At 37.2% G+C, this 24,805-nt stretch overlaps 1 protein-coding gene across 4 annotated transcripts in view; it reads right to left on the minus strand.

The window, feature by feature from the left end:
- The window catches only part of GRM1 (glutamate metabotropic receptor 1), a 449,767-nt gene that overhangs the window by 399,046 nt on the left and 25,916 nt on the right, over positions 1–24,805 (minus strand). For 3 of the 4 annotated variants that reach the window (XM_027056692.2, XM_053222134.1, XM_053222133.1), the window contains exons 3-4: positions 8,641–8,780; positions 6,185–7,200 (exon numbers count right to left, since the gene is read on the minus strand). In XM_027056692.2, coding sequence (XP_026912493.2) covers positions 6,185–6,884 — 700 coding nt within the window. In that variant the 5' untranslated portion in view covers positions 6,885–7,200; positions 8,641–8,780. Of the gene's footprint in view, positions 1–6,184; positions 7,201–8,605; positions 8,781–24,805 lie in introns of all 4 variants that reach the window. The other variant, XM_027056691.2, reaches the window with a different exon arrangement.

Consider the following 24,805-nt stretch of genomic DNA (forward strand, 5'->3'; position numbering starts at 1 on the left):
TGTGTCCCAGCACATGTAGCAACTGATATTCATAATGATTACTTTGTATATTTGAGGAAAGTGTCTATTAAATCCAGCACTCTTTTTAAAAAGTCAGAGAACTATATAGGTTGCAAAGATCAACTTGTAAAATGTTTAAAATATAAAGTATAGCATAGGAAATATAGCCAATAATATTGTAATAGCTTTGTATAGTGAGAGAGGGTAACTAGACCTACGGAGATAATCATTTCATAATTATGAAAACATCAAATCATTATGTTGCACACCTGAAACTAGAGTAATATTGTATATCAACAGTAATTCAATTTTTCAAATGTAAAAGGTTGGAGGTCAAAGAAGCCAAGTCTCAAGTACCCAGGTAAGTCAGCTGGAGAATCAATGTTCTGGATGAACAAGGTTTTATTTGGATGTGAACCCTTTTTCTTAAATCACAAATAGAGTATCTCATAACTATCCCTGGTTTTTCTTTTGTCCACATACCCATGCCTGCTAATAATGTATGTGCTCTTACCCAAGTTACACACTGATATAATTATATATTAAATATATTAAATCTTATTCCATGTTGTTTAAACCTAAAGAATCATGGCTTTGAAACCTACTCATGACACGTCTGTGAATTACACCAAAATTCTCCTGATCCTCCAGGATTGCAAGACTAGGCATAGTTTGGACTCCTCCTTATCATTGACAAAGGAACACCTTTTATTTTTCCCAACTATTTCAACAGCCTAGTAGCTAGAATTCCACAATAACTAACATTTTCACAGTTAGTTTTCGCCCTTCCCTTTAATGGATCTCCCCTACATATTTCAGTAAAATTCACTTTAATTATTTTTGAATCACATCAAACTGTGCTTGGGTATATCTTTCTTGAAACCAAAACTCTCTGGCACATGCTTCAACATTCTCCAGTTTTTGTCCTTCAAATTAATAAGCATTCACAGTCACAAAATATAAGAATCCAAGTTGAGTTGCTATCTTTATTATTAGTTATTGGACCACACTCGCCACTCCAGACAAGCTAACCTCCTTATTTTATCCCATGGGGACATTCTTACTACTGCTTCTAACTTTTAAAAGAAATGTCATATAAAAAAAAAAACACTTATCAAAATTCCCTTTTTTGTGGCTTTTTTCTCACCAATATTTTCTTCCAGTGTTCCCTAAACATGTATAAATTCATGTTTCTAAATGTCTACACTTATACTTTATTTGGTTTACATGTGTTCAACTGTACCCTCTTTACAGTGTAAAGTACTTAGTAACTGAGACCAAGCCTTTAAATTTTTTACATATTTTTGTATAACATATCTTCAATTAGAATTGAGTGACTATTGTGATGGCTTTTCATTTAAATTACTTGTATTGATTTATTTATCTATAAAGTAGTACAGTATATAATGGAAAAGTATACTGTCAAGGGAATTCATGAAGACTGAATGACGACCAGAGTCAGCCAGGAAGTAGTTTGCTGGTGATAGACTATGGGACTTTACACTTGACCCTCTCTTACTTAGTCTCAATGTATATAATTAAATCCTGAGGACACAAAGCTGGTCTTATGGTGATGCTAAAATGAATTAAATAATCAAACCCCAGAAGTTACTGATAAGGTCAATTTAAGCTAATAATTTTATATTTAAAAGGAAACAAAAAGTAAAGTCTTACTCTCAGATATAATAACAATACCAATATTAATAACTGCTCAAGCACAAAAAGAAGGAGATACGGCCTAGCAGCAGCACATATGTTTTAGAACACTTTTGGATAAGAACTTATCTCAAATCTACTTGAGTTATTTGTGATGATGAAGGAATTAAAAACTAGAATAAATGGGCGAGAGAACTGGTGAGATCCAGCACAAAAGAGAGGATTTACTGATGGCAAATATCACAAGGAAGAGGAATTTAAATTGTTTTGGATGACTCCCAGTGGTTGATGGAGAATTGGTGGAAATTTCAGAAAGTCAGGTCATTATACAGAAAAGCAGACTAGTAGGTGAAATACTGCTTCTGAATTTAAGTCCTATATTCTCTCACTCATATTAGAAATCCTAATCACCAATAGGAAACTCAGAGTATATGGGAACTGCTTCTTGGGAAAGATGTAATCGTGGTGTTTTAAGCATCTTTAATTGATTAACCTAAATAACCTTTGATGACACTGCTGTTCCTTATTTTGTGACAAAATGGAGCAACTATTAAGGTAACTTTTTGTGAAATAGGTTGGAATCAAGATAAGAAAGATATGAAGAAAGTTGCAGGGGCATAGATAGAAAATACAATATTTGGTAGAAATAAAACTCTTATATGTAACTTCATTACCTAAAGTAATAGTTCACTGACTTTGGAGGATTTTCCTCTGATGCCATTGGACTGCTAAAGTAAGTTTTATATCAAATAGAAAAAGGGTTTTAAGAAGAAAAAAGATTTTGAAAAGAAGTCCTCAAAAAGGCCAATTTCATATAAAATGTAAGCAAGCATCAAAAAAAAAAAAAGGTGCACTACAACGAAAAATGTGACTGTAAACAAAAAAGCACCTTACAGTGAAGGGCACTGTATACCAGCATAATTAAGTCCTTTATAATAACAACACTCCTCTGACACATAAGACAAAATACTGACACAAGAAAGGCTTAAAACAAATGAAAATGTACCCTATCAAAAAAAAAAAACTTTTTGAAGCTACTTAAAGAATATTCTTTATTGGATTCGTTCAATGCTTTTAATGTAATCAACTAGAATTACATTCAAGTGCTGCCTTCTATAACTTTTTGAAATGATAAATTTGATTCTTGATGGGGAATCTGCATTTCATCACAAGGATAAAATCCAGTGTCCTTGGCCAAGATATTCTTCACAGAAGTAGGCTATTTTTGTATTTTATGCTTAGCATATTTAAAGACACACAGTCCAGGTGAGTAACTTGCTCCAAAATGCACTCAATCTTTATCTGTGAATAAGGCTCCATTGCTTCAGCACCTACCCTTCGACGGATCCTTTTTCAATACTCTCCTCAGTGACTATCCTGAAAATTTTTCTGGAGAGCCTACTGCAGGTACCTTCACGTGTACCAATACTCTTTGATGCCAGGTAAACTGACAGTTGTCATGACCAGAGGTTAAGTGTGGTGCAAATGATGTGGCAGAAGATTGAAAAGTATGTAAAAGAATATTACAACAGAATTCTAGCTGGTTTAGAAAGCAAACAGAAAATATCTCCCAGCTTAACTTTGATATAAAATGAAATAAGAAAGGGTTATAAAAACAGTTGGGGCATCCAAATAATAGGATGCCCCAACTGTGATTGTAAAGTCCATCAAAATTAACCATGGAAATGAAGGTACACTAATCTAGTCACTTAGTACTTTTACTATACGATGCTAGCTTAACTATACGAGCTATTCTTCTAATACTAGCTTAACTATGCTAACTTCTAATTTAAAAAACTATGATGATAAATTTACTACAGAATGGCTAATTTGGAAAGGAGAGGTGAAGGTCACTGGAGGTTCCAGAATTTCTAAGCTCCAAATTGTTAATATCCAAACTGGCCTCTTTCCTGAATAGTGCCCAGATGGCAGAGACAACACTGATATGTGGTCTTAGCTGCTTTTTGACAAGGAACTGTCACCAGTAGGTGACCCCATCAGTCTGAAGGCATGAAAATTACTAAATGATGCAAGGAAATGCCTGCAGGCCAGTACACCATGGGTCCCTGAGAAGCAGGAGGGCAGAACCTCAGGAAAAATGAATTTTCAGCTGGTGCTTATACAAAAGAGACTGTTACGTTTCTTTGCAGATAGGAGAAAATAAAATCAATTTCATTTCCATACATATTATGTCTAATAAGAATAGGAACAAATTCTCCTTGAGAGGAAATAAGATCATATGTAAAAGGTAGGGGAATGGCGTCATCTCTTGATAATAGACATGAAAGTTAGCTCTGACACTGCTCTATGAACACAACGTAGTCTAGAATCAACTACTACAATAGTATGGAGACATAATCTCTGCCGCACAAAATCAGTCAGAAGGCAGAAAGGAAATAAAGTAATCCAAATTAATATGGGGTGAAATTTTAATATTAGCCCTTCCTGAACAAAATTGGCAAACACAAGTCAAATTAATTTTCCAAAAACATAATTCTACTTGTCAGAAAGCAACCCACTATAAGCAATTATTTTTAGCAAAGTGATGCAACTGAAAAACAAATTGAAGATAGATAGGGATGTCTTTACTCTTCACTACCCCAACATAAAATGATGCTATATTAAAATATGGGAAATAAAACTAGGATATAAAAGTAATGAACTATTACTTTTGGAAAGAGGAATTTATACTTCTAGTATCTATAAACTATTACCTAGCTCAACGGAGGGAGAATTATTTAATATTTAAATAAATCACATTCCATCTAGATTTTGCCATTCCCTTGTAGAGAGATCTAATGCTGATAATTAACACATCTTTAATTTGTGCTTTCAAGATGTTCCATCTAAGCACCAGAGGAAACTATGTTAAACATTAAAAACGTAGGAAATTAACATTAAACATTAATATGCAAGAGATTAGCATTTGAACCTAAAATTGTTTCTTAAAATAGTTGTATGAGATTTTGTTGAAAAAGAGATTTGCCATTCACTATTAAAAATCAAGATTCAGAAATATGAGTCAGCTGTTAAAAGTCACAATATTGCGGCAGAAAGTTTTTCCCCCAAAGGCAAATTCCAAAATTATAATGCATAATTCTACATTGTTTTTGTTTGTTTGTCCTGAAAACTCTGCTCCCTTTATAAATTAAAGCATTGGTTTTCATTAATAATCACCATATAACCACATCAGTAAGAATGCTTTTTAATTTTGAAATCAGAGTTCACACCAGTGGCTGAATATTGTGTAACTGTTGCAAGAACATGAAGTCATGCCTTTCTTTCCTGGCCTTTCTTTCAATAATTTGATATTTAAAAATATGAATGCAGCAATATTCTCAAGATTATCTTCCATATGCTAACATATATATATACATATATATATATATATATACACATACATATGTGTGTGTGCACGCGCACGCATGTGTGTGTGTGTGTGTGTGTGTGTGTGAATTGCCGTAGGCAATTGATATTTAATCCAGGTCTCAGTTTCTTTATAGACCTAACAAGAGAGTTAAGAGTGAATAACTCAAAAGTCTCATTTTTATCCCCAAATCTGCATAGGCTGAGAGAAGGAGAGTAAGGGAAATCTTTAAAAAAAATACTTTGAGAATTCATGTAAGACTCTATAAAAATCAAAGTTTTTAACCTCAAATAAATCTATTTCTTTTTTTAAGCCATTTTACACCTAATTTCTACTATCCTTTTATTAGTAATTGATCTAACTAAATTCTAATGAGCAAAATCATCGTGTTAGAAGAAAAAGACTAGAAACCAAACTCAAATCTAAGAGGTCACCAGTGCTATTTCTCATAAAACAAGATAATTCTTGGGAGGAGTGAGGGCATCTGGATAGTTTTAACATACTTAATAGAAAGAAAATAAATATATGATTTAAACTATTTACTTTTCCTTTGTATCCGAGGCACCCTAGAATTTGAAGTAAGTTTCTGATATACAGAGGAAGATGGACGCATGAATCCAACATTCCAAGGAAGCTTTGTATGTGAAAGAAGGGGAACCACACACTAGGACAAAGAAGCACCTTCAGCTGTTGGAGACAAGATAAAGCTTTCAAGACCAATTTAGGTGACAGCAAGTTTTGTTGTTTTTGTTTGTTTCCCCAGTTGCTCATATTGGATTAGTCTGTGAAGCTTGGAAAACCACAGCCAGTCATTTAAGGGTAGTATACCACCTTGGGCAAACAAGCCTTTCAAACACAAACTCAGAATGTGAGACAAACATGTAGCCCAAAAACTACAGTTGGATACTACTCACGGAGAGTTTGTATCTTATAGGTTCTTACTATGCCCCAAAAAACCATGGGACACAGTTTTCCTACACTATAATTACAGAAGGAGGATCAAAGGTAATGCCTGGGTGGGTGTGTACTGACAAGGGTAAAGTCTGTTGCCCACAGTGCAGGAAATAAATGGGGGGTGGAGGGCAGTATTATGATCATAAAGGCACATCATGCAATATACTCGCTTCCTCTGTACCTTTCTTTCCCAAATGCAATGCCTACCTTCTGTGTGGACTGCAGAGACATAGGTCCAATTGTAACGTTTGACTATGTCAAGCATTGCCCTTGCTTGCAAAGTGTCAGAAGGGACAACCCTCAGGAAGTATTTGTACAAAGTTTTGTCACTCAGGTCGATGCTTGTGGCAGAATACGCAATCTGTGGGATGTCGAAGAGCTGAAGCAGGTTCTGCACTTGAATGGCTACGGAGCTGGAGCCCGGGCCGATCACGCCCGCAATAGGCTTCTTAGTCCTGCCTAGGGGGAGGGACTGGCCGTCAGGCAGGCACCGGTTGAGCCCATCCTTTTCATCTCGAATGGAAATCAGAGAGTCCCTGATGAACTCAATGCTCTGCTCCAGAGCCACGGAGGAGTGCCAGCAGGAGTCCCGGATCTCACTGCCCAGAGTGATGTTGGGCAGCAGGACCGGGTCCGCGTTAATCTTATCCAACGTGTGGAACATGGCTTCCACTCTCTGGATGCCATACTGCTCCCTGATCTCTCCACACTTCCTCTCAGGCACCTTCTCGGCCGGAGGCTGGTGGTGGACTGAAAAGAGGGCTCCAATGATGACATCTCCGTCCATTCTGGCCACCGAGCGCTGAGACGAGGCTCCCGCCAGCAACACTTTCCTGCCGGGTCCTCTGGGAAGAAGGGACATCTCCAAAAAGATCACTGGGAAAAAAACCAGGAAGAGCCAGACCATTGTGCTGAGGTCCACAGCCTGCTGGCCGCGTTCCCACGCTGGTCCTGCCAGCCGGTTCTGCGCGCTCACAACGTAGACAGACACCCGACGCCTGCCTCTCCCTGCTCGGTCCTGCTCGCCAACACCGCTGGTTCAACACTTTCGCCGCTTGCACCCCGGCCTCCTTCCCCTCCTCCGCCACCTAGTCCTCCACGACCACCTCCGTGTCCTGGAGACGCTTCTAAAAGGGGAATTCGAGCCCCCTTCTTCACCGGTGCATCAAAGTAAACTGGTCAAGAGTACAATGGACATCGTGGTGGCAGCCGTGAGCTGGACGCTGCCGACAAAAAAAGGAAGAAAATCAAAGCTCCGTTATCACAAGACCTGTTTCAAAACTCTGGGTCAGTGATGTTAATAGTTGCCCGGTCCATTTCAACACATGATAGCGGCCGGAGGGACAGCTTGGGAGACAGCTGTGGTCAAGGCAGGACGTGGTGCGTCCTGCCCGCAGTGCCCTCATCGGTCCCTGGAGGCGCAGAGCCCCACCGACCCTTCCCCTCCTCCAGCTTCAAGCCTCTTCCAGGTCCCCAAATACCCATTACACTTACAGACTTGGTGGGGGGGGTGGGGGGGGAAGGGGAATAAAGGAGAGGAGGAGCTAGGTCTTCCAGCCTTAGAGAACTTCCCGGATTTGAAAAGATCAACTTTTTCCCAGAAGAAATTTGGAAACTCATTATGAGTGTGGAAGCACTACTTCAAGATGAACGCAAAAAAAGGAATGCACCTTTTACTTTAAATTAAAGGGGTTGAAAAGACCTCAACATACAACCCGAGTAGTAAATATAATTTGCCAGCTTGAGGAAATCCATATTAGTTACTAAGGCAACGCCTGGTAAATTCTCAGCATGTCGGAGTTTGGTATGTCTCCCACACACACCCCCCCCCCCCATACACACACCCAAGAAGTCAGGCTTACTGTAGATGTTCAGGGAGAAAGGGTGCAGATAAGGTAACTTGATGCCCGCGATGGAGGGTGGAAAGAGGGGGCGGAGGGGGCCCCTGCACCCGCCTAAATCGGGACCTTTGGCTTTGCACATTTCTAGAAAGGGAACGGAGGGGAGCGTCTGGGTAGCTCTTGCAGCGGTAGCTCAAGCTCTGCCGCCTTCAGAACCCTGGACAGTGCTCAGTCCAGCTGCGGAAACATTCCCCTGCAGGGCCTGGAGCGGACGCTTGGACCAGCGAGTTGCAATTCTTTGACACTCCCCACCCCACCCCCGACTTCGCTCTTTTAACCCTCCTTCCTGCGTTCTTTACACACACACACACACACACACACACACCCCTTCCTTCGCCTCCCACCACCCCTCCATCCTCATTCTCTTTGCCTTGCAGCCAGTGCTCCTGCAGGTATATTCAAACCCGACCGCTTCGGGGGCAGAGGCGCCAAATCTCAGCAGCCTCTGGGGCTGAAGTTGGCTCCCTCTCGTTCCTCCCGGCTCCGTTTCTCAAGGTGAGAGTCGGACAAGAAAGGAGCTAAGGGAGCGGGCGGGGAGCGAGAGCATGAGGTGAGCCAGGCAAGAGGAAGATAACCCAGGCATCCACGGGTCCCGACGCTGCCCGGGGATGCTGGGCTAAAAGAAATAAATAAGCGGGGATGCCTCTGAGATCAAGAGGAAATCCCACAGACTGCAACTATGTCTGCCACTGTGGGTGGGTTTCACCGCCCAGAGGTGTCTGCTTACCTGGGTCTGCTTGGAGAATTGGACTTGAGACGTACCTGAGTCCGGATAGACAGCGCTATGGTCCTCGGGCCAGAACACCACTCGGGCCACGCTCGGTTCGCAGACGCCTCAGCTCTAAGCCAGACGGTGCAAGGATGCGATCTGGGCTGTACACTAGTGCCCTCTTTCTTCAGCACTATTTTACCGCAAGGAAAAAGAGGGAGGGGGAAGGGGGGAAAAAAACAGGTCATCCAAGGCTTGTCTATTATCTCATGCATAAAAATCAGTCGTTTGATGGTGGGGTGAGGGGGGGGGGACCTAGGGAGAAGTGAGAAATATTAATTCCTCTACTACCAGAGGGTTCTTATAGAAGCTGCCAGATATATGAATAGTCAGATCTGATGAAAGGAGTGGGGAGCCTCTTAGGATGCTTTAGGTGAATATTCTTTTTATATATTTCAAGGACCCAAATACATGTTCTTTCCCTAGAAGTAAAGCCCCTACGGAGGGAGACAGTTAATACATGTGTAGACATTTAGATAAAGTCTATTAGTAGGTTGCAGGGGAAAGGCTGCATAAGGTGAGAGTAGGGGAAAGAGGGGTATGCACATGATGAATCAAGGTAAGCCAAATGAACAGAGACAAACATTGGCTGCATTTTCCAGGTCAAGATGTAACTAAATTAAGAGGAGAGTCAAGTCACATGAAAACAGTGGAGTGAAAAACACTTATCCAAATTCCTCCCAGGCTGCTATCACCCTCCCGACAGGTCTCCAGTGTTGCTTCATTCTGTGTGAAAAGTGGAAGTTAAATCACATTCCTATGGGAACATGTTGGCTGAGCAGAATGTGTCCCAGCTTCTTCAGAGGGGAAAGGCAAGTGACAGTGTGCCTTTCCACTCTGGCTCAAAGCTTTCTATTTGTGTCATCTGCAGAAAAGAAAGATCAACTTATGTGAGTCCCTTTATAATCACCTTGCTCATGTCATCATTTCCTATGGACTGGTGCCATGTCCATCTGGAAGTGGCAATTCCATGTGGCAGTTTTAAATACTCTTCTAGTGTGTTCCATGAAACTTAGGAAAGAAAACAATACTTCCTGTCAAGGACAGATCCTCTTTCTTGTTCTGGTTCTGGTCTTTTTCCCCAGGTGTCAGATTTTTCTGGACTTTAATTAGACAACATAAAGAGGATAGGACTTTTTTTTCTTTTTCCACAAATAATGCACTGAACCAGGTAATAGCCTTTAGACCTATATGTTCTTGGTTCTGGAAGTAATAGTTTGTTTACTCAAGGAAGATAGGAAGAAGTTTCTATCTTCACACATAGAGTAAAATGATTCTCTACCTGTGCTCTTAGGAAGATGTCTGCTCTAAGAAGAGCAAGACAAAGGTGTTCACAGTGCATCAGAGTATCTCACTTCCTCTGATAGCCATTTAAGTTCCATTTTAGATAATTCTATTCTAGTAAGATAAGCCCTAAATATTATTTTCTTGGAAGATTTCATAGATACGGTGAATGTACAAAAATTCCTGTGCATATATAAAACATTAAACATGATTTGCAGGATTAGAGAAAGAAATGTCTCTGAAGTCCACATTTAGCACTGCTCAAAGCTGAATATTTTTAGTATATAACATTTTAATATTGACATAGCTTGGAAAAGAATCTGCTACTAAGAGAATAATTAAACATTCAGATTTATTTGTTTTCAATACAGTCTGAGTAAAAACTATGCATTCAGGCTGGCTGAAACAAATCATTTTAAAGAGGAAAAACTTGGGGATTTTGACATAGGAGGTCTATACATATGTATAAAATATATAGCAGAGGTGTTATGAAAAAATTTTAGTTTCAAACATATCAATTAGATATTATCAATTAAATTCATTGATAATTATTTAAGACCAACTTTAGAAGGCACAAAGACAAAAATAAGGCAAAAGGAAGGCTTTGAGAAAGAAGAAACAAGATCAGCTAAATATGCTTTCTCTTTCTAGAAATTTAGACTTTACCAAGGCAGGGAGGATGTAATACATGTACAGACATCTAAGGGAAGTTTCCATTAGTAGGACTAAAAAAATTACTAAGAGGATGAGCTACATACAAGTTAACAAATATAGGTGATCACACTGATACAGGCATATATGGTAATCTATACAAGTTCAAAGAATGTTAAAGGTACATGAATCCAGAAATGCTGTCAGTATGAATATTTATTCAGTGCTGGTAGTGTAGAATATTACATTCAGCATGTGATTTGTAGCATGGGACAAAGTGTTATGAGCATTTTGGTTCGGAAAATCTATTTCATACAACATGCAATGGAGATCACACAAAAGAATACTCAACATACTCTGTCAAGACAATGATTTAATGTTCTGCTGTAACAATAAACACAACAAAATGCTCATTGTTCTCCCATGGCAATAAAATAGTATTATCCATAAACAAAATTGTGATCATTTTTCTTAGGAATGTATGCACAGTTTTCATTGTTCTCCAATCATAAAGGACATCATAGAGGAATTGGTCTATATTTTAAATGAGCAAAAGGCTATAAAATTTTCCACGTATAATCAGTTAAAAATTCACACTTTTCAAAGTGAGCAAGTATAAGGTTGTTTTTTTTTTAAAGAAAGAGATGGAGAAGTCAGGCACATATTCCAAATTATCGTGTATTCTAGTGGGTGTTTTGAAAAGTAGAGTTTACACAGTCATTGGAATATGGAAGTGAGGCATACACAAGAGGTAACAGACTCATAATTGAAGAGATAGCATTGACTGAAAATAGAAATGGGATCAAAGAAGGCCTTTGTAGAAAATTGATTTATGGAAAATTGATATGTAATGTATTACTAAGGAAATATAATTATGTTCAAGTAGATCAATGTTGTGGAGAGCGAATTCCATGCTTTTTCATAAAATAGCATGTTCCATGGCAATTAATTCAATCTAATGTGACATTTCTTATATTCTTATATTTAACTCATGGGTTCAGCAAGATAATTCAAGTCGCAGTGAGATTTTTCAGTTTCTTTATCCAATTTTGTTTGTACATTGCTTAAATCGAGAGAAATTGCTGTCTTCATAGAACTTTATGCTCTGAAGCAAAGGCAATAAAAATTATAAAATAAAATCTCTTTCCTTTCAAAAACTCAAAATATTGTTACAAAACATGATTGATTATCAGAGTAAACAAAACATTTTAAAAGAACTAAAATAAGCCAAATTTAATGTACATTCAATTGTTTTATTGGTATGATTAATTAGGCTGTAACTATATATGCAGACATAGGACCAAAAGCATCAGTTTCCATGAGCAAATAGAAATCATCAAAGGCTTTGCAGACTCCTGCAGATAGACTAGAAAACATGCATTTTGCCACATATTGTTCTGTCACAACTGTCCAAACGTTTATTTTTAAAATATTAAAATGCAATTAAAGAGAATAAGGCAAACGTGATTATTCTGGAAGCACATTTTTGGGCCACAATGATTCCCTGTTTTATACCCTGCTGTACCCCATTGTCTAAAACAATGTCTGGTTCATAATAGGGGCTAAAATATTTGTTGAATGAATGAATGGATATGTACTCCCTGAACACTAAAAATATCATCTTTTTTTATGCTTTTCTTCAGGAATATCAAAGCCAGGTAGTTTGTAGATATTTCTAATTTATTCTTCATATAATGTAACAGTAATTATTTTGCAACTATTTCTCAGTTCAAGTAATTAGCCTAACTAGCATTAAATCATTTGAAACATATTTATACAACAAACTTTCTTTCACTTGAAGCCCTGAAATTTGTTCCAAATGTGAAGAAACTATTCTCATTGCTGTATTGCATTTGCAGCAATAGCAAATGAAACTTTAAATTTTTTATAAAGGTAAAAAGAAGATAAAACATAAATGGAAGCTCACCTTTATCCGCTATTGTGGCTATATAATTTGAAAATAACCATTTGAAAGGATTCTCAGAACCATCATATGAGAAGTGTAAAATGGCATATTATCCTAGTCCTATAGAAGTTTTGGAAAATTGAGGCACCAAGAATCTGTTCCTTGCCTAAGTTTAACGAACAAATCAGGGGTAGTGCCACGTCATACTACCTTTATTCCAATCCATTAGTTCATAAAAACCAATTATATGGACTGAGCTAAGTGTTACTTTTCATTCTTTCCTTAAGCCTTAAACTGATGCTGTCTTCTCAGAAAATGCTTAAGTAATAAAGAAAATGAATTTGAATTTCTTTCCTTTGGGTCTTTCATCAGTTGAGGGCATAAGCATTACAGGTGATTGTTCTATTTGCTTAAAATAGCCATCTTTTATAACAGTTCTAATAACAGCAGTAACCTACTTGCACAGGCTCACAGTGAACTTTTGAACAATTAAGAAGGAAACATATCTAAATTTTCACATCCAATAAAAGCCTTCATTAGAAAAGGCTTTATATTACTACAGTCTCATTTACACAGAAATTAAATGATTATTCCTGTTTAAAAAGCAGTATATTGTATTCCTACCTTCTCTGTAACAGAAAAGCTACAACATGATTATAAACCACCAAAACATTGATCTACCTAAAACACAGCCCTTCTCCTTTCAACTGCATGGGTCAAAACCTACAATATATCACACTTGCTAATAGAAGAATGTCTAAATTCCTTAACCTGGAAACTAAAGTCCACTGACTGCCAGGGGGGTTCATTCAAGCAAAACATGGTAACTACTTGTATCCACCCCTTCTCTTCCCTATAGCAAAGTCAGAGGTGAGCAGCTGACCAGAAAAAGAGAACTTTGTATCAAATAGGCCCAAGTAGTTATCAGAACAGCCCAAGGCATGTTTTTGAAAGTTTCCTAGGTAATTCTGATGTGACCCTTAATTGAAAACCACTGATAAAATTTCATCCCATTCTCCTATTCATACTTTCTGCTAACCAAATAAGCCTTGCATTTCCCACTTCAGCTCATACCTCTCACCTCCGCGCGCGTGCGAGCGCACACACACACACACACACACACACACACAAAGAAAAAAAAGAAAAATTTACCCATTGTTCATTTCTTTTCTATATATTTGTCCTTCTTCAAAATTCATTTCAAATTCAACTTATCCACAAAAGCTTCAGTTCTGAAGGAAATCATGAAAAAAGTGCTTATTTGCACTTTTATGTGAGATCACGCTGTAAAATAATATTACTATTTTTCTTAACTGTGTGTTTTACTTAGCTTCATTCACAATCACTGTTGTCACTTTAAAAATAGTGACTTATTCCAACTATATATATATGTATATATACACATATATACATAAATATCTATATATGCCATTAATAAATGTATTTTTGAAGGATTATGATAGTTATTTAATAAATAGTAATGTACTATTTTTAATATCATTAATCATAGCAAATAATCATCCTTTGAGTATGGATTTAATTTTCTGAGAGTGGACAATTATTACCAAAATTCTTAAATAATAAAAAGTAACCAAGAAGAGAGAGAACTGTGTCTTGTTCACAACTGACTCTCTAGAACCTTAAATAGTAGCTATAACTCAACAAGTATTTGTTGAATAAATGGATAAGTTTTGGATCAAAAATGAAGTGTAATTCTAAATAAATTATATTTCTTTGGCTCTGAAAATAATTCCAAAGAGTGGGCCCAAAAATGTTTCAACAACTGCAAAATCATTAGCTTTCTGAGGGGAGTAATAATAATTTGGATATAAAAATATGAGTTTATGTATTTTAATTATCATTGTTTTTGGTCATATCTCATGTATGGATTTATTTGGGGGGTTATTTAGGATACAGTGATTAAAATTTAAAACTGTATATGCTATTCAATTTAAGTTCTATTTTTAAATAACATGTAAGGCAAATATACAACGAAAAATGACTGGAAGGAAATTACAACAAAATATTAACAGTTATTAGCTATAGAATGTAGTATAATGGATAATTTCATTTTTTTCTGTATTCTTTCCTAAAATTTCCATAATAAATATGTGTCCATGTATTAAAATGCTACACCAAGCAATGCCTGGGTGGCTCAGTCAGTTAAGTGTCTGACTTTGGCTCAGGTCATGATCTTGCCGTTCCTGAGTTCAGCCCCCGAGTTGGGCTCTGTGCTGACAGCTGGGAGCCTGGAGCCTGCTTCAGATTCTGTGTCTCCCTCTCTCTCTGCCCCTCCTCTGCTCATTCTCTCTCTCTCTCTCTCTCTCTCTCTCTCTCTCTCTCTCTCTCTCAAAAATAAACATTAAAAAAAAGTTTAATGTTATACCAAGATGGAAAGCAAATCAAACAGTTACCAAAAATCTTCTATAAATGATGGTGGGTTCAAGGAACACTGGGTACTGGTCACAGCTGCTATCTTCACCTGCCTTACCCACCAGCTAAGATATTCCATCACCCCTTCTATGTAATAAGAACTCCTCTGAGCACTGCAGACACCATAGTAAACAAGACATATCCCTGGCCTTCCAGGAACTTGGAGTGAGAAACACAGCTAGTACATAACCAGTACAGAATACTACAGAAATCCTAAAGCACTATGGAACCATGCGGGAAAGGCATCAGTCTTCAAAAATCATAAAGGCTTTCCAGGGAAAGTGACATTGAAATAAAGATTGAGAGACAAGTAGCAGTTACCTAGGTGAAGAGAGGAATAAACAGGCAAAAAGATAGTCCCAAAGAGAAACTGTAATAGTCCAGAAGTAAAGGAGAGTGTGGTGATTTGAGGAAACCATACATGGTTTGGGAAAGCTAATACAAAGTATTAGAGTATGAGGATAGAGGTAAGAATTTCCTTTGAGACAGAAAAACATGATGAAGTGATCTGTAAACCAAGTTAAGAGTTTGGAAAGATGATAGCAAATAGGCCTAATAAGGTTGAAATTGGTGGAGGAAGGATAAGTCACATCATTATATTTAAGATTTTAAAAAGTGACTCTGATAAAATTGAAACTATAGACCTCATCAATGTGAGAAGCCAAAAGAACAGTTTAAAAGATGCTGGACAATTAAGTTCTTTTTTAGAAGAAACCAGAGAAGAATATCTTTGTAAGTTTGCGGTATGAAAAGATATCTTACATACAAAATGCAATAACCATAAGCTTAAAAAATTGAGAAATTGGACTTCATCAAAATTTAAAACTTCTGTTCCTCAAAAGACATCAGTAAGAAAATGAAAATGCAAGTTATAGATAGTAAATATGTGGCAGACATAGAGATAGAGATGTATGTGACAAAGGTCATATACCAAGACTATGTGCATAACTCCATATCTGGCTGAAAGAGATATATCTTTTGAGTATGAGTAATGTACTAATGCTCAGAATTTTCATGAAAAGAGTTGCTGTGTATGCTTAATAATAAAGCTGTTTCCCATATTTGAATAAGCTCATTTAAGCCATTCAGATATATTGAACTTATACCAATATATAAAGCCTTCACATGGCCAAATCAGCCAATACAGTTCACCATGGAAGCACTTAACAATCAATACACCATGCTGTATCATTGATACAATTGGGACTATCATATTGATTCTGGTAGCTGGCCCCAGCAAACCAAACCAAAGTTTTTGAAGATTGAAACATCATAATTTTTTAGATGTTGTCTGCATTTCTTGCAATTAACATTTTTTCCTGCTTAAATCTCATTTTTCCTACCCCTGAAGTCATGAAATGCCTGTGGATTTGTTGATTGCTTGAACAGTTAGGAAATCTGTACAGTCTTGATTTTTCAAGCTTTATGTCATAAAAGTCCGAGATTCTAAAAGAGATGTGGGAGTTATAAAAACTATTTATATAGTGATAATGAATACAATTCAATACAAACAATAATAGTTGTTGGTAGTGAAGGTGATGATAACAAGGCAGCATAAAAGAGCCTGGGTACAAGCTCTAAGAAACTCCAAGTGACTGAAGGAGCAGAACCCATCAGAGAGGAAGAGCATCCAGGGAAATACAAGAAAAACTGGAAGGATAAGATGTTAAAGAAGCTAAGAAAGGGGCGCCTGGGTGGCGCAGTCAGTTAAGCGTCTGACTTCAGCCAGGTCACAATCTTGCGGTCCGTGAGTTCAAGCCCCGCGTGGGGCTCTGGGCTGATGGCTCAGAGCCTGGAGCCTGTTTCTGATTCTGTGTCTCCCTCTCTCTCTGCCCCTTCCCCGTTCATGTTCTGTCTCTCTCTGTCCCAAAAAAAATAAATAAACGTTGAAAACAACATTTTTTTAATAAAAAAAAAAAAGAAGCTAAGAAAGAAGAGGACCTCAAGGAGGAATGGGTGAGTTGTACAGGATATTGCTGAAACACACAAATTATGATTAGAACAGAAAAGCGTCCCCTGGATTTAGCAACTTGGGAGGAAATTGGTGGCCCTAGTAAGAGCAATTTTAGTCAAGTGTTGGGAGTAGAAACCAGTCTGGCGTGATTTCTATGGTTAATTAGATATAGAACTACTTGAGAGAATTTACAGACTCATTTTTAGAATTAATAACAGAGTTCTGCAAAGATGTTACACCAAAACCAACTTCTTTCCTACATATTAACAAGTAAGAGAAAAAATCTAATTAAAAAATGTTCTTTAGATCTGGGTAAAGAAGGTAAATTGAACACACTCATTTACTTTTGTTCCCTCAATAAACCTCAGTAAAATGACAATAAAGAGATTTTTGAGGCATAAATCTTTAAGGCAATGAGAATAGGAAATGAGAAAATGGGGGAAGGGGTGAAGTAAACTAAAAAAGCAACTCATTGACAAGATTCAAGCAAGTTAAATTTTAAATTGACAGTGAGAAAATCCATAGGCAATTTTCAGTTATACCACAGAACCCATATCCAGAAACTGGAGGCTCCAGCTACCTCTAAAAGTACAGATGAGGGTAAGGCTAAAAATAAGAGAAGTGGTTAAAGTTTAAGACTCAAAAAATCCTCAGACCCCCCCCCCCCCCCCGCATTGACTCCACGTAGCCAGTTAACGTAATCCTCCCTCATCCTGCACAGGAGAGAGGAAGGGAAATGGAGATCTGAATGACAGGACCCACTCCCCCTGCCCTCTACTCCTACTCATCTGTCTGAAAATTGGCATACAGGCTTATGCCTTCCATGCAGTAAATTAGAGGATGCTTCTCTGGGTAATCTTATGAGTGATGACTCCAAAAGGAAAGAGGGAAGTAATTTTATGTTAAAGGGCCCGAGGAGAGAAGCCAAAGCAAAGCACCCTGCACCCTGCAATACACGAAGCACAAAGGCTGTTGATTAGCTTTTAGCCATAAGGAGATGAAGTAATTTGCCCATATCATGCAGCTAATAACTGTCATGGCTAGGATTTAACTTAAGGCTCTGATTCCTTAGACCATGCTCTTAACTGCTACACTATGCTACTCTCAAACGATTAAGGATGGAGGGAAATTATTGATCATGGATTCGTAGTTCTAAAATGTATATTAGAAGAGTTTGAGAGGGTCGGGGGAGTTTGGGACAGTGTAGATGATATTCACAGCAATAATTCATGATAGAAAAGGCTTGCACTTTAGACAGAAGGTGACCATATGTCTGGTTTGGCCAGGACAGCCCAGGTTATTCTTCTTATAGATTAATTAATGCCTGCTAATTTTTAGCAGCCCCTTTTACCTTTAAAAGTATCCTGGTTTGAATAATAAAGTACATGGTCAACCTGTCAATGACCAATACTCCCAAAAATAGAAGCAAAGCAGAATTTACTCCACAACAGTTTGGAGAAAGAGTAACAAACCTAACAGTCTTCTTCTGTGGCCCAAGGATTACAAGGTAAGGCTAGACCTCTTTTCCCTCCTGTTTAGTGGATGTCATCAAATTCAGTATATACAGCATGACTGTAACAGTGAGAAATCATAATTCATCTTCACAGGAGAGTAATCACCTTGAAGAAATATGGCCCATGCTTTCTGACAAATTTTTATTTCTGCTGGTTCAAATCTATCAGACCTCAAACGTCATAGAATATTCACATTTTAAATTTTGATTGAGATGAGGTTAAATTCTAAAGTGACCTTACTTTGAAAGAAAAAAAAATCTGTAGCAGTTGTCCCTCACTCTTCCTTAGAATTACTGTCAAAAAGACAAACTCTTCTCATGTTCCTGAATCAATTCAAACTGTAAATGAAAATTGCTCCCTTGCAGCAGGAAACACTGAAAGGAAATGTACCAGGGACATTAACAGAGAAATTTTGGAGGCCATGATTCCCAATTCAGGTCCTGCAATATCCAAGAATGTCTTCAACTACCTTTTGGAGATTTGTGGTGGGTTAGTGTACGGGAAACTAATTAATTAATTAATTAATTAATGGATTAATATATCAACTGACATTCCCACAAAGAATAAGAAAATATAAATGACAGTATAGTACATAATTAATAAGTAAATACCCACAACTAATTAAGTAAATAAATAATTTAAACATTGTAAGAGAGTGAGACTAAATGAATTTGGAGTGCACTGTAATGTCAAAAATGAATGTGCCACTCTCAATTCAATATGAGATATCTTAGTACCTGTACGGGGAAACTTCTGATATACATACTACAACTGAAAAATCTAAGTAGGCCTAATAATTTATTCCCAAAATTTTATAAATCTGAGGATTGGGTTTCATAAGGTATTTCCTGTTTCAAAGAACCATGAAGTTATTTCAGTTAGTAAAGAGCTTAAACTTCCCTGAGACTTTAAAAGATACAACACTGAGGTCAAAGATGTTGTTGCCTGTTTTCTCCTCTAGGGTTTTGATGGTTTCCTGTCTCACATTTAAGTCATTCATCCAGTTTGAGTTCATTTTTGTGTATGGTGTAAGAAAGTGGTCTAGTTTCATTCTTCTGCATGTTGCTGTCCAGTTCTCCCAGCACCATTTGCTAAAGAGACTGTATTTTTTTCCATTGGATACTCTTCCCTGCTTTGTCAAAGATTAGTTGGCCATACATCTGTGGGCCCAACTCTGGGTTCTCTATTCTATTCCATTGGTCTATGTGTCTGTTTTTGTGCCAATACTATGCTGTCTTGATGATTACAGCTTTGTAGTAGAGGCTAAACTCTGGGATTGTGATGCCTCCTGCTTTGGTTTTCTTTGTCAACATTATTTTGGCTATTCTGGGTCTTTTGTGGTTCCATACAAATTTTTGGGTTGTTTGTTCTGGCTTTGAGAAGAATTCCGGTGCAATTTTTATTGGGATTGCATTGAATGTGTAGATTGCTTTGGGTAGTACTGACATTTTAACAATATTGATTCTTCCAATCCATGAGCATGGAATGTTTTTCCATTTCTTTGTCTTCTTCAATTTCCTTCATAAGCTTTCTACAGATTTCAGCATACAGATCTTTTACATCTTCGGTTAGCTTTATTCCTAGGTAGTTTATGGTTCTTGGTGCAACTGTAAATGTGATTAATTTATTGATTTCTCTTTCTGTTGCTTCATTATTGGTGCATAGAAATGCAATTGATTTCTGTATATTGATCTTGTATCCAGTGACTTTGCTGAATCCATGTATCAGTTCTAGCAGCTTTTTAGTGGAGTCTTCCAGGTTTTCCATGTAGAGTATCATGTAGCCTGCAAAAAGTGAAAGTTTTACTTCTTCTTTGCCAATTTTGATGCCTTTTACTTCTTTTGTTGTCTCATTGCTGATGTTAGGACTTCCAACGCTATGTTAAACAACAGTGGTGTGCGTGGACATCCCTGTCGTGTTTGAGCAATTTCTTGTTTGACATGTCTCCAAAGGCAAGGGAATTAAAGGCAGAAATGAACTACTGGGGCCTCATCAACATAAAATGCTTCTGCACTGCAAAGGAAACAATCAACAAGACTAAAAGGCAACCAACAGAATGGGAAAACATATTTGCAAATGACATATCGATAAAGGGTTAGTCTCCAAAATCTATAAAGAACTTACTAAACTCAACACCTGAAAAACAAATAATCCAGTGAAGAAATGGGAAGAAGACATGAATAGACACTTTTCCAAAGAAGACATACAGATGGCCAACAGACCCATAAAAAGATGCTCAACATCACTCCTCGTCAGGGAAATACAAATCAAAACCACACTGAGATACCATTTCACACTGGTCAGAGTGGCTAAAATTAACAACTCAGGAAATAACAGATGTTGGTGAAGATGTGGAGAAATGGGAACCCCCTTGCACTGTTGGTGGGAATACAAACTGGTAGAGCCACTCTGGAAAACAGTGTGGAGGTTTCTCAAAAAATTAAAAATAGAACTACCCTAAGACCCAGCAGTGGCACTACTAGGAATTTATCCAAAGGATACAGGAGTGCTGATTCATAGGGCCACATGTACCCCAATGTTTATAGCAGTGCTTTCAACAATAGCCAAATTATGGAAAGAGCCTAAATGTCCATCAACTGATGAAAGGATAAAGAAGATGTGGTTTAAATATATAATGGAATACTACTTGGCAATGAGAAAGAATGAAACCCTGCCATTTGCAGCAATGTGGATGGACTGGCTGGTATTATGCTAAGTGAAATAAGTAAATCAGAGAAAGACAGATGTCATATATTTTTACTTATATGCAGAAATTGAGAAACTTAACAGAAGACCATGGGGAAAAGGAAGGGGGAAAAATAGTTACAAACAGAGAGAGAGGGAGGCAAACCATAAGAGACTCTTAAATACAGAGAAAAAACTGAGGGTTGATGGGGGGGGAGGGAAGAGGGGAAAATGGGTGTTAGGCATTAAGACGGGCACTTGTTGGGATGAGCACTGGGTGTTGTATGCAAGCGATGAATCATGGGAATCTACCCCCAAAACCAAGAGCACACTGTATACATTGTATGTTAGCCAATTTGACAATAAATTATATTTAAAAATAAATAAATAAAAACAAAAGATACAACACTGCATTTCTAGGATGATTTAAATGCAGATCTCTCCAGCCTGACTCACACCCTATAGTTAATATTCACTTATCAATGTATCTCTCCGCTGTCCTCATGAATTCTACTCTTATTCTTGCCTCTTTATCTCATGCTTGTCTTCTCCCTGACATGCCAATCTTATCCATCCCAGAAGGCCCAGCTCTGGTTTTATCTCCTGTTTGGAGACCTTCACAAAACATTGATCTGCACTGATTATTGTTTTTTCTCATCTCTTATAAACTGCATCACTCAGATTTACGCCAAGAAAGTATCTATATTGTACATGTCTTACATGATCAAGAAGAATACTACATGATCATGAATTTAAGAATCAGACCAAATTGTATTCTTGTAACCAATGGTACAGATACATACATATAACAGATTTTTTTAATGTTTATTTATTTCTGAGAGACAGAGACAGAGCACAAGTCGGGGGGCGGGGGGAGGGGGGCTGGACAGAGAGAGGAGACACAGCATCTGACAAAGGCTCCAGGCTCTAAGCCATCAGCACAGAGCCCAATGCAGTGCTCGAACTCACAAACTGTGAGATCATGACCTGAGAGAAAGTCGGATGCTTGACCAACTGAGCGAGCCAGGTGCCTCATAACAGATTCTTAATAAAAATATGCTTTATTGAAAAATAGTGAGAAAATTCTGAGAACGGCATTGGAAAAAAGACCTAAATGTGGAATGCAAGGGATTTCTGGGTTTCCTTCCAGTTTAAGCTAGTGGAGTGGTTTTTAAGTGCTCCCAAAATTAAGCAGCTTTTATAAAGATTTCTAATTTCTTTTCAAAACAACACTTGGCTTTACTCTGCAATTGGGTTCTCAACTTCTGACTCAAATTCAGCTAGTGATATCACTTTTAGCCCTGATTCTATAACTATACTGACAATTCTATTTTCTTATCTCTGTGGGGATAATTACCTTGTGACAATTACCTTGTAAGTGATTTGATGAGTCAAAGTTCTAATAGCACTGTGAAAAAGGGCCTATATAAAGGTGCATCTTCAATGATGCAAATAATGTATAAATAATATGTTTTGTTGGCTTTTAACTGCTTTCCTAACATGTGGATACACAAGTGTATATATATTGTCAACTGACTGATGTATTAGCATTTTACCATAACAGAAATACTGAAAATAGACAATGAGGGGGAAAGTAAATAATTTGAACTATATATAAAAAGAAAATCCATTTAAAAGTTGATTACAAATAATAAATTAGTTACGCATATTACAGTTGAGTTTGTCATTTATATAATAAATTGCATGTATTTTATATGTATCTATTTTTAAAGTACTAACCTGAACACTTCAAATGATCAATACCTACTATTATAAAATATTTTCTGAAAAAAATTTAGTCTTGAAGCACATTCATTATCAAAGCAAAAAAATTCAACTCTTAAGGCAACAAAATTTGAATACTATGAAAGTATCAATATAAATTCTTTTGCATATCCCTTTCACATTAGTTCCAATTTTGTCCCACAAATAAATGAAAGGAGGTAAATCTTTAAAGTCCTTTTAAACATCCTCAGTGTTAATAGTGTAGTAGCTTGCCTTGAAAATCTAAAAGATATTATTTTCCAGATTCAATCATAAGAACAGAAAATGACTGAAAGAAACCACCCAAAAGAGATAATGCATCTTAAAATTTTAAAGCTGAAAAGGCTTTAATCCCACTCTTATAGTATATTGATGAGTAAGCTAAGGACCAAAGTGGCATATGAAAAAGCTTTTATGTGTCAGAACCAAAAATAGTATGTTAATAATCCCACTCCAAGCAATGCTTGCCACGTCTCTTGATATTCTACTATGATTCACTCATTCAATAAACACTGAGTACTACTGTAGGCCAGATAATATGTTAAGGGCGAAGGACAAACGTGTTAAGTTCTTATACTGGACAAGTTTACAGCTGTTAGAGAAGATAAATATTTAAATACACAGGTTCAAGTGTAACATGGTAGATGTTATAATACAAAAGAGGAATGAGCAAATAATTTTGCCTGGGCATAGGGCAATCAGGTAACCTTTCATAACATGATATTTCATTCAGGGTCTTAAAGGATGAGGGCGGCCTTAACAAACTACTTCCAACGTTGGCTAGAAATGACAGAAATTTATTTTCTCACAGTTTTAGAGACCAGAAGTCTGAAATCAAGGTGTTGGCAAGCTCAGTTCCTTCTAGAGGTTCTGAGGGAGACTACATTCTATGTCTCAATCCTAGTTTCTGATGGCTTCTAGCTTATAGATGCATCACTCCAAACTCTGCCTCTGTCTTCACATCACCTCTTCTGTGTGTCTTTTCCCCTCCTCTGTTTTTGCATAAGGAAACTCACCATTGGATGAGGGTCTCCTCTCATACAGATATTATCTCAAAATCCTCATCTTAACTACATATACAATGATCCTTTTTCCAAATAAAATCATCTTCACAAGTCCCAGATAAACATATTTCTTGGACAGCCACTATTCAACCCATTCCAGAGACAGCCAAATTTTCACAGGTGAAAAAGTTTGAAAGAATATACTTAGAAATAATGGTATATACCAATGCACAAACACCATGAAAGGGAAAGAGTAGGAAGTATAAAATAATTAGGGTGAATCTGGAGAAGGGATGGGAGATAAGGTTTAAACAGCAGGTTAAGGTCTGATTAAGAAGCACCTTGTAATCCAAATTAAGATTTTAAACAAATCAAAACAACTTTGGATGAGATTTCTGTAACAACTTAGGGGTTAGAAGATACAGAAAACTAGAGACTGGGATACTTTAAAACAGGGTTAGCAGGCAAGTTTTTGCTATAAAGGGCCATTGTAAATATTTTAGGCTGTAGAACTATCTCTGCCCAACTACTCAACTCTACCAATGTAGCATGAAAGCAGACATAGACAACAGTTGAGTGAATAAGCGTGGATATCTTCCAATAAATACTCATGGGCACTGAATTTGAATTTCATATAATTTTCATAGGCCATGAAATGGCATTCTTTTGATTTTTAAAGGATTTTAAAATATAAACCCATTTGTAGAGATGATGTCAGCAAAAGTGTTGGAATAAGTAACTCCAAGGGCCCATCCTTCCACAGGAACAGCAAAAAAAAAAAAAAAAACAAAAAGAAAAAAAAGAAAAAGCTGTCCAAATCAATTTTGTCAGAACTCTGAAAATTAATCAAAGATTTATAGCAATCTAGTAATACTGAATCAAGAAAAAAAGGAACTTTGGAATGGTAGAAAAGCTCTATGTCATTTATACATGCTCTTGCCCTGTCCCCCCTCCCCAATATCA

The sequence above is a fragment of the Acinonyx jubatus genome, chromosome B2 (genome assembly GCF_027475565.1).
Source record: "Acinonyx jubatus isolate Ajub_Pintada_27869175 chromosome B2, VMU_Ajub_asm_v1.0, whole genome shotgun sequence".
NCBI lineage: Eukaryota > Metazoa > Chordata > Mammalia > Carnivora > Felidae > Acinonyx > Acinonyx jubatus.